Genomic DNA, 16798 nt, shown 5'->3' with positions numbered 1-16798 from the left:
GAATATACTTTACGCTTGCGGGATGCGTAGATGGCCTCTTTGGAACTTCTGTGCACAATATGAAAACCACCGCTTCCTTCTACCCTCTTACTGGAGGCTTGCAATGGACAATTGATGTCAGATCCTGAATGCCCCAGTGTCCTACCCCTACTGTGATGCTCCTTCCTCATTGTCGTTTGATATAAAAAAGGCTTAATGTGGTGCTTTTCTGCCAGTATTTGCATTTTTAAAGGATGTGAAGTTCTTGCTCAGTTGATGAGAAAATATTTATTGACTACTTACACAGCATTCATTCAGTGGGAAGTATGACCTACTGGCCTGCTGACCTGAAGCTAAGATGTATTATCAATTTCAAGAGCATTGGAGCGCTTTTTCATTTCACTGTGAAGTAACTCATCTAAACCTGGGAGCTGGCATTCTGGATTCACTTCAGAGCCTATGACTCAATCCATCCATTCTCTATCCACATGAGGGGGAACCGAAAAACCCTTTGGATGTATGCAGACTTGGGTAGTTCGCATTTATTCTTGGGTGACGTGGAAGCATGCCTAAAAGAGAAGGTCTAGTGAGGGCACAGTAAAGGTAAATACAGGTAATCACATCAGCAAAACAATGACCTTGGCTGAGCATGGAGGTCTTCCTCCCTTCTAGACTCAGGGTGAGGTTTGGTTTGACTCCTTCCCTGAGTGGAGGAAGAATCCGCTTAATGAACAGTCACATCGCTCAGCGTATCTATCCATCTTCCGAGAGAAAGTCACTGTGGTTATAGCAATTGGCTTTTCTTTCTCTGGACCTTTGCATATAAAGATGAGGAAGGAGAAAGAAATAGTAGGCCACCAGGATTCCCTAAGTGCTTTGAGGACATTAACTTTAGAGAATCTAATTCGTTTACACAACTAGTTAACAAAATAATTCATTTTCTTGCTACCCCAAAGGAAGGAAAAATTGCTGTCTGTTGTTATTTCTCCCTGCTACAAAGATGAAGCGAATTTTTCTCTTGATATCAAAAAATTTGAAAGCAGAAGGCCTTTTCCTATTTGCTGAGAGAAGTTTCTCTTCAGTCCCTTAAGACCATGCTTATAATATTTCCTAAATCTATAGGAAAAAAAACCCATGCGGTGACTGAAAACCTTAGGGATTTAACTTTTTACTGCATTTGTAAACATATTCTTTGGGTTATTTTGGTTAACGGAACTGCTGTCAAATAGTAAATAGAGTAAATAGCTACACAAAGATACCGCACAAATGCACCCATACATACGTATGTTTTACTGACAATTTAATATTTATACCACTCTCCGTTTGTGGTATTCCTAAGTTATAAACACGCACACAGATACATAGGCACCTATCCACACAAACGCACCCACACACAGGCAGTAATTAATGAGGGAGAGTTCAAGATTTTACCAGAACGTCCATTCCTTCTTTCCTTAATATTTTTTGAGCCCCTATTATATGTCAAGTTCCTTCCTAAAAGGGAGAGATAAGAAGATGGATAGCACTGTGGCTCACACTTCTCAATGCATGTGCTAAAAATAGGCACTTTAGACATTGCCCAAATTAAACAACAAAAAAAAAAGTTTGGAAAATTTTAGTTGAACACAATCAGGCTTCCTATCCGCAAATCTTTCCAGAACCTGTACACACTTCATGCACTGCAGATCTCCAAGAGGAGAACATACCAGACAATGAGTACTTCCCCAATATTTAATAGCTTTTTCCAAGCAGCATCTTGAGAGTACAGTATTTTGCGAACTGGAAAATGCTGGCCTAGACATGTTATTGGATTAAAGCTCTTAAAAGGAAAAAGGCCTCATACTTTCCTACCTATTCTTCCTTCTTTCTCCTTAAACTGAGAACACTGTTCGATTCATTTCTAATTTTACCATAAAATTATAGTTAATATTTTCAGCTTTTTATTAAAAAGTAATATATACCCATATTAAAAGCAAAGCTTAAAAACATATAATTGGGGCGCCCGGGTGGCTCAGTCGGTTAACCGCTGGCTCTTGCTTTTGGCTCAGGTACTGACCTCAGGGTCCTGAAATTGAGCCCCCTTCACCTGTGGCTCCCCACCAAGCAGAGTCCTCTTCCGGATTCTCGCCCTCCGCCCCTCCCCTGCTCTGTTTCTCTCAAATAAATAAATCTTTAAAAAATTAAAAATACAAAAAATAAAAACCACATAACTATAGGAAATAAAAAGTCCAATTCATTCTAGTCCTACCACCAGGTTGAGCTGACACTACGTATAGGATGTTTATAGCCCTTCTGACATCTTTCTATTCCTGTGTTAATATTTTTTTTCCACAATTATTTTGAAACTGTGTATTCTGTTCCTTGGTGTTTTTTTTTTTCCACTCAGCAGTGTATCATGGGCATCTTTCCTTAGGAGTACACATAAATACATCTCTTTCTTTGCAGTGGCTACATTGAATCCCATTGTGCGGTGTACAACAATTTATTTTACCAGTCTCTTTTTGATGTAGATAAAACCCCCCTCTAATTATTTGCCGTTAAATTAACTAGACTTTTACATACATTTTTCACACCTGTCCAATCATTTTCTTAGGCTAAGCATCTCGAAATGGAATTGTGTAGGATTTGCACATTTTATATTTTGGGAGACGCTGCCAAACTGTTTTCAAAAAATGGTGCACCAATTTACATACTCAAGCTCCGAGATTTTCACACAGTTTAAAACTGGAAGAGTTTCTCAAAAAGTTCAAGCTGCCATCTTAAATGAACTTTAAGAAATTAACAATTGAAGGCTAATGTTCATTTGTATCACTTCTAAATATTTGTTTTCAGTGTGGTGTAATATCTATTTTCCTTAACAACCAATTGAGGCCATAGGCTTGGGCTCACATAAGTAACAATATTTGTATAGCATTGTAATAATTCTCTTATAAATGCAGGGGATTGACAGGAAATATTTATTTGCATCTCTCCTTGGTTTTGATACTTTGAGGTCTTATCAAATGTCCAAAGCTGCACTCTGACTCTGAGACAAGGTCAATAACATCAATCAGATGATCAATGGATTATCACTAGCACCAGCTTACACCAAATAACAACCTGTCTGCTCTAATCCTTAGGTCAATTCACTACACTTAGCAATCCAGTACTGGTAAGAATTCTTAAAAAGCCAATATGCAACCACTGTTGTTCTGACGATTTCTTTTATACTACAGTTGTAAAACAATCCTTTATTGTAATGTGACTTGGTATTCTAATGCATATTCCTTAACCAGCTTTCAATAAAGTAATATTGAATAGTAAGGTAAAGATAAGATGTGCAAGAATGCTTTTTAATATTTTAACAAAAAATCACTTTTAAACGGATGGTGATGTTCATTATGTAATAATTAAGTCATAAATGAATACCTCTAAATACATAGTTTGCTTAATACCGTTTTAAATCAGGCCAAATACAGTTACATAGACAATTCTATTCAGAGTAATCTTTCCGTGTATCATTTCCATACACACCTGTCAATACAATAGCAGCGACTCAAGAATAAATGATTCATTAGGTACTTATAACTTCTTGTCTCATGTAATTTATCTTTATAATTTTAAATTACTAAAGAATCCCAAGGATCTTTTCTTACTAAAGTATTTTGAAATGATCCATATTTTATTAAGTTTCAAGAATAACCCCCCACGCACACACATACCCACACACTCGAAATTAAGTAACCATTAAAATCACTGTCATAATTCATATATCCATAATAGGGAAAAACTCATTCTGAATTAGAAAGTTACATCCAGCAAACCATTCATCTTTTTTCACCTGTTACACACCTGATGCTTTTAAAGAGTTGAAGCTGTTTTAATTACCTGAAACAAGGAAACACACCACTTTTGGGTTTTCATTGTTTAATCTGTCTTTTTGAAATTATGTGTCCCCTTCTAGCTTTACTATTTATATATAGAAAAGGTGCGAGTATTCTTCAAGTTGTTATGGTAATTTCCTACATTGTTCCCAAAATAAAAACTTGATTTAGCCAAATATTAAATTATTGAAATTACAAATCTGTTAATCTATGGCACGTTTTACTCATTTGCGCAATTTTAAAATTCACTTCCATGTGATTGACTGTTTTAATCCTTCTTAAATAGTGAGTAAGTGAAAATAAATGGTGCATTCCTAATACCATAAATATGAAAAATAGGAAGTACTTAGGGGCTACAGGGGAATCTATTAAAATTGGTCTGTTTTCTAGTTAACGTATTCTCATTCTGTTTGTGTACTAACCCACTGCATTGAGAAGACAGATCTCAAATTCACGGCCTCACAAAAACATTGTCCCAATTTCACGTTTTGACAGCAGAAATTGGCCCAGATCTCTAACCGGTTCCCCGACAGGACCCCGGCTGGCTAGTGCCATCCAAGTGCGTCTCAGTCTGATGAGGGGAACATCGCGTCAAATTCCACTCATCTGTCAGTGTAGTGGATTATTTCTTGAGAGACTGAAATTGGCTGCTTGGGATGGGAACACCATCAATCTTACTGTGTAGGGGATGGCAAAGCTGCCTGTAAGAGGCCGGCAAGAGGGGGGCCAGCCATTCCTAAGCAGGTGAGGAGGCAGCTGTAAAGCCTTCACTCTCCCCCCATTCAGGGCTCTGAGGGAAAGATTTGTCATTTTTCACATTTCCCGGATACTTGGTATGCATGTGGTGTCCGCCCGCTCCTGCTTTATGAAAGAGGCGATTTTTCAAGCTTAGGCAAATGTGGCAAAGCTCAGGGTCTGCCTGGTGTCTCATTTTTTCTCATCATGTCACTTGTTTTAACTGATTTGAGAAAATGAGATTATGTTTTTCCTTTTTTGCTCATTTATCCAGCTATTTATTTATTTTTTTGCTCATTGAGGGGTGGATTGTCACAGATAACTGGCCCTGATTTCTCTCTTGTTTCCATACACATTTCATTAGTGTCCCTGAAGATTTAAGACCCACAAAGGGAAACATCACAATTCTCATCAAAAAAAGCATACATTTCCTCTTAAAATCAAAACAGATTGCATTAAAGGAGATTGCATTTCTGACTGAAATAATCTAGAATATTGCTGTGTCCAAGATCTATCCCTTTAATCTTTGCAGCTATTGTTGAAAACCCAAGAAAGTTGAATAAACCTATTACGTGGAACCATTGGACTTTCAGTTTGATATCATTTTAATCTTTCCACATCTAGAAAGGAGTATATATAATTTCTTAATTCCATCAATGAATCTGACATGGATCTCAATGTATAAACCCTTGGGGCTGAAATTGGGTTCGGTGCTACAATTTCTTGGGGTAGCTGACATACAGCTCGACCATGCATTGGTGATAATAAGCAATTTCTACTTGTAGACAGTGGAGAAAACAAACACTGAATTCAATTTTAGTCAGAACTTAATGATGTGTTCTTCAGTTTAAAATTATATTTTGATAACAATCCCCATAAAGATTTGAGTTTCCTTATTTCGAGTAGCATAGCCATAACCCCTGACCAAAAAAAACCTCCTGTTTTAACAGATTAACAGAGATAGTCTAAGTGAAAGCTCACTGCAAAGTGTACCCTGTTTCATGACTACACACGTGGAGTGTATAAGACACGCAGCGGTTAGTGATATATTCCGACCAGGTATCACATAATCTAAAAAGAAAACCAGTCACGAGATTAAAACCAGGTTTTGTCCTAGGTGGATCGTTAACTGCGTGAACAGCAAAACTTTACTCATTCAGCACCTCTAACGTGTACCTTTGTAGTCTATTAAGTGCAGATGCCCGAGTTACTGATATGAGAAACGTCACAGGTTACAAAGCACTGTCACAAAAATTATTTTATTTACACCCGGATAATATCTCTAAATGGGAAACCAGGCCCAGAGAAGAAAGGTGACTTTCCCCAGGTCAACCCACTTCAGGTTAAGTAACAGAGATGAGGGCCTGTCCTGAGCTCTGTCATCACCACAGGCCACCCCTCACCAAGTTCCCCCATAGCCCCGTTTTAGAAGGGGTCTGCGGTTGAAATGAGGCCCTGCGTTGGCATAACTTGGACGTTTTCACAAATTATGGGAACCGGTTCACACCTCCTCCAAGACGCTACTCGGCGTGATTATTCTGTGCCCTGGGAGATATTATCCCCTCCTTGGGAACCAGGCCAGGGAGGTGACATCAGACCGACCTGACTTCCAATGGCAGTTATTGGCTGTGCGGTCTCGCACAAGTCACCGGATCCCTCAGAACTTCAGTCTCCTGGGCAACAGAAGGATTGGGGGCGGTGAGCGTGGTGCGGGGGGTGGGGGGAGTAGGGGCGATTACACCTACTTGTATACGGATTAAGACAACGTGAGAGTGCGCCTGAAACATTCACAATAGTTATTTTTGTTAGGAATTCTTTCTGTTAAGTGTTACACTGAATGCAGATTCCCGCGTTATTTGTGTGACTGTAACAAACCAGACATTTTTGCCTGAACAGATTGGTAATTAACTGATTGGAGGTAAATCGGAGATACCAAAACCCATGTTTGTTCTCCCTCCACCTGGGCACCGAAGCCTCGGAGTCTGGCGGTACCCTCTCGGGTCTGAGGACCCAACAGGCAGAAATACAAAGCGCGCAGCAGGGGCTGCAGAGCGGTTTCCATGCCCACCTGCAGGGGCACCAGCGCCCCCTCGCCTTCCCTCCAGGACGCGGGGCGTGGGGAATGAGGGTGGCTGGGGCCCTGACGCAGCCCGGGGCTGAGGCCGCCCGACCCCTCCTCCCGCCCCCACCCCCTCCGACCCCCACCCCACGCCTGGGGTGGAGGGTGGCCCGGGTTCCTGCAGTGAACCCGCTCGCGCGCTCCCCCGCCGCCCGGTGCGGGTGCGCGGGAGGACCCCGGGCTGCACCCTCGCTCTTTCCGTCCGGTCCGCAGCCTGGAAGCAGAGCCTGGGGAGGCAGCACGCAACGCCCCGGGAGGTGTTGCCGGACGATTGTGCCGACCAGCCAGGATTGGTGCCCAGGCCGATTGCGGAGCCAGGAAAAGGCAAAGGCGTGGACGCTGGACCGCGCAGCGGGAGCCGGCCGAACGTATGGGAGGAGGCCAGGAAGGAATTTGGAGAGGGGATGGAGGGCTGGGAGCACTTCCGAACTGGAGACCAGGAGCTTGGCCGCGCAACTAGTCCCCAGAGCCCGGACTTGGCGATGGGGGAGGGGGCGCAGGTGGAGGGTGGAGTAAACGAATGCAAAGGCTGAAACTAAACGATGCCGAAGGAAATCTTTTCAGAGAACTGGTGAGGATAAGGACAATCGAGCTGGGGGACAGTAATGAGAAAGGCAAAGCAGGAGAAAAAATCCAGACTGAAGAGTGAGGCCACGGAAGGGTAATACTTTAAACAAAAAGACGAAGAAAGCAAAATGCGTCCGGAAATCAAAATTCAATTGGGGGGGAGGTGATAAGTCTAAAGGGAACTTGCTCCTGAAAGTGCCAAGAAAGAGAGAGAGAAAAATGCCACCGAACAAACTGGAAGAACAGAAAGTGAAGGAAGGGAGAAAGGAAAGGAGACAAATTAAACCAGACAAGAAATAGTAAGTTACTTTTAAATTTCTTTTTCATTAACAAACTACTTCCAAAGTTAATTTCGGCACTGACATCCCCACAAAATCCTTAGCCCAGTACACACCGAGATTATAGTATCTACACTAGATAGGATATCCCAGGGATATACATACACATTATTTTATTGGTTGCAAAGATCCTATTTTGCCTCAATAAAAAACCAAGTCTGGCAAGTTATCCCACCTTCAGCAGAGTATTTTGTATTGGCCAAAATATCCAAAAACCAATGACTTCACTTCTAAGGTGTGAGGAAGGGGGGAGGGAGACTCTTAGAGAAAACTGTTTTTTCCCTGAGAAATTCATAGCAATACCTCTAAGGCATTTTAGTATCCCCCTCACCTTTCCCCAAAGCATCCAGCCAACAATATGTGTCTTGGAATTCAGAGGCAAGCTGCCCACACTCTTTAGCACTTTCTGTCACTTACATTCAACCATCTGTTCAGGTGACAGCGGTGAGACTGGAGGCTGCAGTGTAGCCGGCTCCCGACTTACCTGGTCTGTGCAGGTGGTGCTGCTGGAAAGTGTGCTGAAGGGATCCATGGCAGAGGAGCACTGCGCAAGCACTTATCCACAAATACAGCACCCAGGACATCGCAGAGACCATTGCCATTCTCTAAAGAGAACATGAGACAGCAAGGATTACCCCCGGCTTCAAGCCCCCAGCTCAGTCAGTCCCACTGATGAGAGAAGGAGGGTCTCAGACGTCATGTCCCCTTTGCTACTTTGCTGGCTGCAATTAATAACCCAGCAGAGGTCATGCCATGAAGTGGGACCGAGGAAAAGCCTTCTCCAGGAGATCATGAATTCTTTGTGAAATTCTGCAAAGCCAAACTCCAAGGACTGCCAAAACACATAAATAATTAAAGTTCTTGACTATCAGTTAGGCAGTTTGAAACACAGTATCCTGACTATACATCCTGTTTTACACAATGATCTTTAAACTATAGTTATTTCAGGCATTGAAAAGCTGCATACTCCTGTTCGTTCTAACTTCATTGTAAGTCTGACATAAGCCTGAAAGGAAAGAGTGGATTCTTTTTTTTTTTTTAATTCTACAGTCATGAATTTTTAATCATTCTGCTGTCTTCTAAACTAAGTAATCATTTCTCAGAGGCATGTTGTAATCTCCTGATAGCACCGGTCTTTTTTGGCTGGACTTAAAATCAGACGGAATTGTCTTCAGCCAGAATGAGTTTCAGATGCAAGATCTATGCTTCTATCCTAGAGCGAGCCATAATTTACAATATTGCTTTGCCTCCTAAGATCCCATTGTGGCATTTGTTGTGTAGTGGTGATGAATATGCATACGCAGGTGGTGTATGTATTTATGGATGAACGGATACCTTTCCTCAGGCGCCGAAACTTTGACAGTCTTATCTGCACCTATAAGGATCTTAGAAGCTGCAGAGGCTCAACTGCGCTACATATTGTCCAATTTCTCAAACAACACCTTATGCTGCATTTCATATTGCCAAATTAATCAAACTTGAAGCATCGTCCTTACTCAGCCAGTGATATGGAAGCATTTTCTATACAGGAACCCAGTTAAGTATATTCTTTTCTCTTAGAGCTTTGGAACCCAGATTGTTCCTTTAAAAAAATTTTTCGCTGTCAAATTATACACTACAAGTATTTCAACTGTACGTTTAAATCTGCTAGTGACCTCCCAGCGTGGTTTCTTTATTCATGGAAATTGGCCCTCTTTCAAAAACTGTGATGTTCAGAAAGCAGAAATATACATTATATGTGTGTGTGTGTGTGTGTGTGTGTGTGTGTATACAGACATAATACAAGATAATTTATGGGCTTTAGGAGAGAGATGCAGTCTTTAAGAGGGGTTAGGACTATAATAGACAAATGGTGACAACCATAATTAAGTGCAAAGTAGGAAAACATTATTTGCAACAGCATGGTGCCTTTCATGCCTCACTCTGTGATTCAGATGGACCATTCACTTTATAATTAGTTTCACTGCCCACTGTTTACTTTTGTACACAACAGATCTAGCCTCATTGTCTTCAGAACTATCAGTATAACATAGATGCATTCACTTCAGTAGAGATAAATAGCAACACCCCTTCTCTGAATCTTGAAATGAATGCGTTTAGGGGCCTTTTCAAAATACCCTGCAAATTATAGAAAGATAAAATAGAGGTGACTGTGGCATGCATTGACTACTTGTGAATTTCAGTTAAAATGCACTAGAAATTCATCTAAACTTTAAAAAAGCCTACCACAACCAAAACTTAACAGTTTTTCAATGACTCTGCTTTCTCTTGCTCATTTCTTCACCCCCATAGCTTTTAGCACTTAAAAAGATTACTGTGACTTCACATTTGCAGTATTTTCCTTCTTTTTCCTTTTTTAATTTAACTTTCTTTAATTCTCAGCATCACTTCCAAGGTTCCTGCATATCACTCTCATTGCTCACTCTCTTACCAAGAGGTTGCCTCTATGTTAATAGGTGTTTTCCACCAAATAATGCATCCAGCCTTATATAGTTCTCTAGATATGACTGAATAGGTTACAAATCTGCTTTCTGAATCTTAAATCCTTAAAGAGGCTTCTTACCTGAAAAATCCAGCCAAGAGCAGAGTACTCTATTAGTGTTCATTGGAAAGCTCTAACACTTTCTAAAATCCATCTGTGCACAATTGGAGATTTTTTTTTAAAAGAGCTTCCCAATAATCTTCTTTATCAGGATTAAAAAATATGTTTTTCTCTTCCAATGCTATTTCCACAGTAAAGAAGACATCGGGTTCATTCAGACTGTATTGTCAGAAAAGGAGCCAAGGTTTGAGGGGTGGAAACCTTGTCATTTTCACCTTTAAATCATCTCCTGGCGTCACCTCTGCCTGATGAGACCTTTGAAGTGATCCTGATGAGAATCAGTTTACAGTTAATGACGGACCATCCCCAGTCCCGTGCATTCGGGGCAGAGTAAGGCAGCAAAATGTAGGAGCAGGGCTGCTATACGGTGCTGTAAGTAGCAGTAGTCTGTTTCAATACATCCCTCCTCTGTAAAGTATCACATGTCTTAAAGTGACATTACCCTCTATTACAGCTACAGTGAATTGTAATGCCTGCCCACTAACTCTTGAGCAACTCAAGCAGCACTTTAACACTGTATTGCCTGGTATGTTATGTTAGAGCTTTCACTGACACCGTTCATTTGCCAAGAGTAAAGAGGGAAGGAGAAACAAAAGAAAAAGCATTCTGCAAAATACTGATAGTGTTAATGGGTGTTAGACTTCTAACAGTAAATGCAAAAGTGAACTACAGGCCATTTCTTACCTCTTCATGTTCTTTGAACCAGTACGTTAACCAAAAATATTGTTAGGTTTATACAAATTTAAGTCTGTTGATTGTTTTGGCAGCTAAATCTGGGAATATGGCATACTTGGAATACAATATAGATGCTTATATGCATAAGCCCAATAAAAACCTTCTGAGGTTTTGAACATGTTTAATAAATAGAAACATGTCATTTTCAGCATCGAAGACTGGGTTTTGACAAAGATGCTCAAAGCATTTTTTAAAAATCTTCCTCTCCCTCCAATAACATGCTGGGGTGGTGAGAGGAAACACTCAGAAACTGAACATTTTGTTTCTAGTACTATGGTTTGGACACTCTTTTCTTTGGAACTAGAGTATGATTGTATCTACACATTAATGATGCACGTAAGGTGACCTAGTTTTTGCTTACAGACGGTGTGAGCACTGATTCTCGGAAATACTCATTCAGTTGTTTCATGAATTGCTTATAAACACCTACTATGTGTTAGACGCTTAAGGACAAGGCAGAGAACAAGATCGATAAGATCTCCACTGTCATAGCTCTAGTCTTTCATGTTTTTTTTTCAAAATCAAGGTGGTTCTCATGATTTTCCCTCCTCACAAACCTTTTGAAATGCCTCAGGATACCCCTGCCTTGCACAGGTGTTACGGGGCGCCTGGGCGTGTCAGTGGGTTGAGCCTCTGGCTCTTGGGGTAGGCTCAGGTCATGATCTCATGGGTGGTGGGATTGAGCCCCACGTCGGACTCCACACTCCCTCTCCCCCCTCAAATAAATAAATCTTAAAAAAAAATAAAGAACGGTTGATGCCACTGTGCGACTTTGGAAACCACCACCTGTCTCACGTTACGCGGAGTGAAAGAGTGAGGAGAGCCCCTGCAGCTGTGTCAGTCTTCCCCACCGGTCTTTCACACCACACATCGCACACATAACAACACCAAAGTTATAGTTAGTGGTGCATGTTTGCTTTCTGTGGTTCATCATGTCGTGTTGGTGATACACACAGAAATCGTACACGGACTGTGCAGTATCGAGACACAAATAGAGCAGTGCGGCAGCTAGCATTTATTAAACCTTTGTCATGAGTAGCACTATTTATAGTATGTTGCTTATAAGGTATAATTTAATCCTTTTTACTAACCCTATAAGATAAATAGTATTATTCTTATCTCCATTTCATGGATGAGGAACCCCGGGGGAATAGGGAGATTAAGAAATTTGCTCAGGGTAATATAGCTTGTAAGTGATAGAGCAGGTTTCCAACTCCAATGATCTGGTGCGAGAGCCCATGTCTTAGACGCTCATATAAAATACATCATGGTTCGGCTGACTGGGTGGCTCAGTAGGTTAAGCATCTGCCTTTGGCTCAGGTCATGATCCCAGCGTCCTGGGATGGAGCCCTGCATCAGGCTCCCTGCTCAGCAGGGAGTCTGCTTCTCCCTCTCCCTCTGCACCTCCCCCTGCTCATGCTCTCTCTCTCTCTCTCACACACACACACACACTCCCTCTCTTTCAAAGAAATAAATAAAATCTTAAAAAAATAATTCATGGTTAAGCATGAGAGACTATGGACTCTGAAAAACAAACTGAGGGCTTCAGAGGGGAGGGGGTGGGGGAATGGGATAGTCTGGTGATGGGTAGTAAGGAGGGCACGTGTTGCATGGTGCACTGGGTGTTATATGCAACTAATGAATCATCGAACTTTACATCAAAAACCAGGGATGTACTGTATGGTGACTAACATAATATAATAAAAATATTATTATGAAAAAAAAATTCATGGTTAAAACAACCACTCAAAATTAACCCTTACATTTTCTCATTTCTTTACTGTTAAGATAGTCTCAAAAAAGTATTATTTGTTCATTCAATAGGTATATATTGAGTACATTCCAGGCTTTTGAAATATAGAAGTGTGAAAGATAGTCTTTGCCCCGTGATTTTTTTTTTTTTTTGGTTTTGGTTTTGCTATGCTAATGCATTCAAATTAAAAGGAAGTTACTAATAAGGGCTACCATTTTGGAAAAACTAACCATTATGCTCTTCCTTTCTAAGGATTAAATTAAAGCCAAATATAGTTACTTATCTACCAATTAATTCAATTTAATAAACTTGAAAGGTGTACTAAAGGATTATGTTCAAGGCACTCAGATAAGCATTGTTGTTTTTTTTTTTTAAAGACCAGAAGAAAGACTTGCTCTCTCAGGCTTACGTGACTTTCTATATATGTATGTGATGGGACCAGAATATCAGCATAGTTCCGTGTTTTTCTTCCAAATACCTTGTAATCCATTGTACTGCAGCCAATGACCATTTGTCCTAAATAATACAAGCATCAAGAAATATTGGCATTTAAGGTGATGTAGTCTCTTCTCCCAACTATTTTGTGACAGCAAACTACTATCACACCTTTCAAAGAAGGTGGCCTTTCCACCATCTGGCCGTAGTAGGACTGTGTCTCCTGATTCCTTTATGGTTGAGTGGACCATAACGTACTGGCTAGTGAAATATCCACAGAATCGATGGTGTCTTTCTGAGGCTGAAGCATTTACTTGTTGAAGAAACACCCTCCTTTGCCTCCAGAACAGGGACTAGTAGCACTCTCAGCCTCTATCCTTGAATAAGCACAAAGAGCACAGGCACCCCCTTTCCCCTACCAGCCTGTAATGGATATACACAGTGAAGAAGAAATATTTTATTCTTCAAACCATTGAGATGTGGGAGCTATTTGTTGTTGCAGCATAACCTAGTCTACACTGACTGATGAGGACTTTAACTTGCATCACCCATGTGTTAATTGAATTTTTATGTTCCATACACTGCCCTAAGCTCTGAGGAGACAGCAGTATGCACATCAAACCAAGTTCCTGCTTTTTCGGAGCCCCTTGTAATAGATATCCATTGGAGGTTTTTTAAATCAGAGCAACAATAAACCCAAAACATTGATTATTGCTGCTGGAATCCCTTAGGATACTTATAAGCCAGAGGTTATAGACTGATCACTCATGTGGCTTACGGCTATGTCCTGCTCAGCCATGTTGTCATGCAGGCACAATATTTCAAAAGGTGAAGGACTACAACACTATTGTCTTAGCCCATCCAGTTTCATTACTTCAAGATACCTAAGCAGTTGGGTGTTTGAACCATGATTCGAGCCAAATTCCTAAAGATACACATTTCAAACACAGTATCTGTGTATATGCACATTTGTTTATGTAAGAAAGAGAAAAGTCTATTCATTAGAACTCTGTCCCATGGAGAAACCCACTTCTATTCCTAAGAAAAGCCCAATGAAAATAACTAGGGGTAAAAGCCAAAACAGTCAATCTTTAAATAGCCAAGAATATTCAGCAAATCATCCTGCATAATAAAAAGTGAGATAAAGAGATAGAGGATGTAACAAGGAGAAAACTAGGAGGGAAAAAGAAAATGGTGGTGGGCAGAGAGACTGAGACAGAAATATATTAGAGTCTCAGGAAGAGGACTAAGAACAAATGTCTGAAGTGAATTTCTTGGTGGAAAACTGTATCCTATGGAGTGTGACTCTTCCCTACCTCTCCAAATGATCATAAAAGTCTTTAAAAAAAATAAAAAACTCACATATACTTTGTGTTATTAAGTTACCTGGGAAACCCATTGAAGGGGCTAACTCCCCCATCCAGGCATAAAGTACCACAAGAAAATCCCTCATGTTCCTGATTACCACACTTCTCATTTCCTGGCATTAGAAATAAAAGCCATCAGGGGCACCTGGGTGGGTCAGTCAGTTGAGTCTAACTTCAGTTCAGGTCATGATCTGGGTCCTGGGATTGAGCCCCATGGCACTCCGTGCTTAGCAGGGAGTCTGCTTCTCAGGCTCCCTCTGCCCCTCCCCCAACTCATGCTCCCCCATTCTCTTTCAATAAAATCTTTTTTTAAAAAAGAAATAAAAGCCATCTTACTTCAGCTTAAGATCAGTCCACTTAATAATAATTTGGCTAGTTTTAATTCACAAATATGCAGGAAAAAAATTTGAGACATGCAACATTTTGTGTCTATGCATATTTCTAAATTGAAAAACAACTAAAGGAATTTTAATAAATTACATCTGGACTAAGAAACATGCCAAGTTTCAATCCAATGCAAATTAAAGTGGCTTACATGTACACCATTTAAATCGTATTCTTGAAATAACATTTTGGTTTGTGATTTCCCAACCCCGATGTTTTTTCTTGTTTCATTTCAATTGGCTAATGAAAATGGAGGCATGGATGAAAGGATCATTGCCACAGCACCTTCTCTCTGATCTATATGCCTCCTGTAGCACTGAAGCCCAATTTCTTCTTCTTCTTCTTTTTTTTTTTTTTTTTGGTCATTGGGGCTACCTATCAGTTGGCCGACAACTCCTATTTTAAATCATGCTCATAAGAAGGCAATATTCCTTTTCCCTTGGCTAAGTAATATGTTACCCTATCTTTCTCCCATTTGTGTATGCAAATCATTTGTGTTATTTTACTATTTTTTCTAGGACTCACCTGAAATTTTCTAATCTACAAGCAGTCCTATGAGCCCTATACCAGATACACAGCAATATGCCTAGCTTGTCAGTCTTACCTTTGGGGCCTAAATGATGTGTATATACTTGCCTTATTTCTCTGTTCTATACCTGCATTGCTTCAAAATATATTTAAGCTAGAAGAAGAAAAGCATGATGAAGAGAAAGCAGATAAAGTACATTAAGAGAGGAGTTATAATAATATATAATATTGATGATGACCGAGGATACATATATATAATACATAATATAATATATAATAATAATATAATTAATAGTATATAATAATGATGATGGTGGTGCTATTGTATTAATACCTATTTTGGGGGGACTCTTCTGTGTATCAATCCCTGGCTGAGCCTTTACATTCAGTGTCTCATTTAACACTTACAAAAGTGCTAATAGATGTATATTTCAGTGATCTCTACCTTATGGGTAGAAACTCAGATTTCAGAGAAGTTAAGTATTTGAGCTAATGTCACACCTCTAATAAGGTTGAAGGACTATGATTCAGACTTCTCTTAGATTCCCAGAACCTAAACTCTAATCAAGCAATTATAGGCAAGCAATATTAGCAAGAAACAATACATTTTACGTGATAAAGAGAAAAGACCAAGTAACAAAGATGAGCCTGATGTCTCGTTTGAATATGAAACGTGAACCATCCAGTGATACATTGGAGGCACTATTTTGACTCTAAGCTTCCTTTTACTACTATCCAGTGAAGTTAAGAAGAGAAAAACTATTTCTTAAAAATCCATAGCCTCCACGAGGTAAAAAACAAAACAAAAGCAAACAAAGAAACAAAAAAGCCAAGCTATTGTTCAGGAGGGAATAAGAATCATTAATAGTAACAGAGAATGAACAGAGGCTAAATCATTTTCTGTAAAACTAGTGATACTTTGTTCTATATTTGGATCTGGATACATAAGGCAGAATTTTCAGGAACTGCAAGAAAAGGGAAATGGAAGACAAAATTTTTCTCAGGCTGGAAGGAAAGATAACCTTCATGTTGCAGTCTCATTTTTCACCTCTAGCAGCCTATCTCTACAATTACTTTATCAATTATAATTCCTCATTGCTTATCTTGTCTGTCTTCCAGGAGAAGAGAAAGAAAGAATAAGGTCATTTCTTTTGTTCTTCCACTTCTCATCCTCTTTATCCTTCTTTTAGAATGGAGAGAAGGTTGAAACAACGGCTTCACTTTCTTCCCTGTAATCAAAGTAATAAACTTGTGTTAGAGACCAAGTGGACTCTCTATTACAAGAAAATGAACATATATTATAAGCACATAAAGGTCGTGAAAATGACTGCTTTGATGATAATTGTAAAAACAAAAACATGATTTCTGTGGTTCATAAAACTTGCACATCCAT

General features: G+C 40.0%; 1 protein-coding gene across 2 annotated transcripts in view; it reads right to left on the bottom strand.

Moving 5' to 3' along the window:
* The window catches only part of TAFA1 (TAFA chemokine like family member 1), a 514643-nt gene extending 504041 nt beyond the window's left edge, over positions 1–10602 (bottom strand). For both annotated transcript variants that reach the window (XM_034658626.1, XM_034658627.1), the window contains exons 1-2: positions 10165–10602; positions 8086–8206 (exon numbers count right to left, since the gene is read on the bottom strand). In XM_034658626.1, coding sequence (XP_034514517.1) covers positions 8086–8203 — 118 coding nt within the window. In that variant the 5' untranslated portion in view covers positions 8204–8206; positions 10165–10602. The remainder of the gene's footprint in view (positions 1–8085; positions 8207–10164) is intronic.
* Positions 10603–16798: the final 6196 nt, after the last annotated feature.

This window comes from Ailuropoda melanoleuca, chromosome 4 (genome assembly GCF_002007445.2).
Source record: "Ailuropoda melanoleuca isolate Jingjing chromosome 4, ASM200744v2, whole genome shotgun sequence".
NCBI lineage: Eukaryota > Metazoa > Chordata > Mammalia > Carnivora > Ursidae > Ailuropoda > Ailuropoda melanoleuca.
This window is presented reverse-complemented; position numbering and strand designations above follow the sequence as displayed.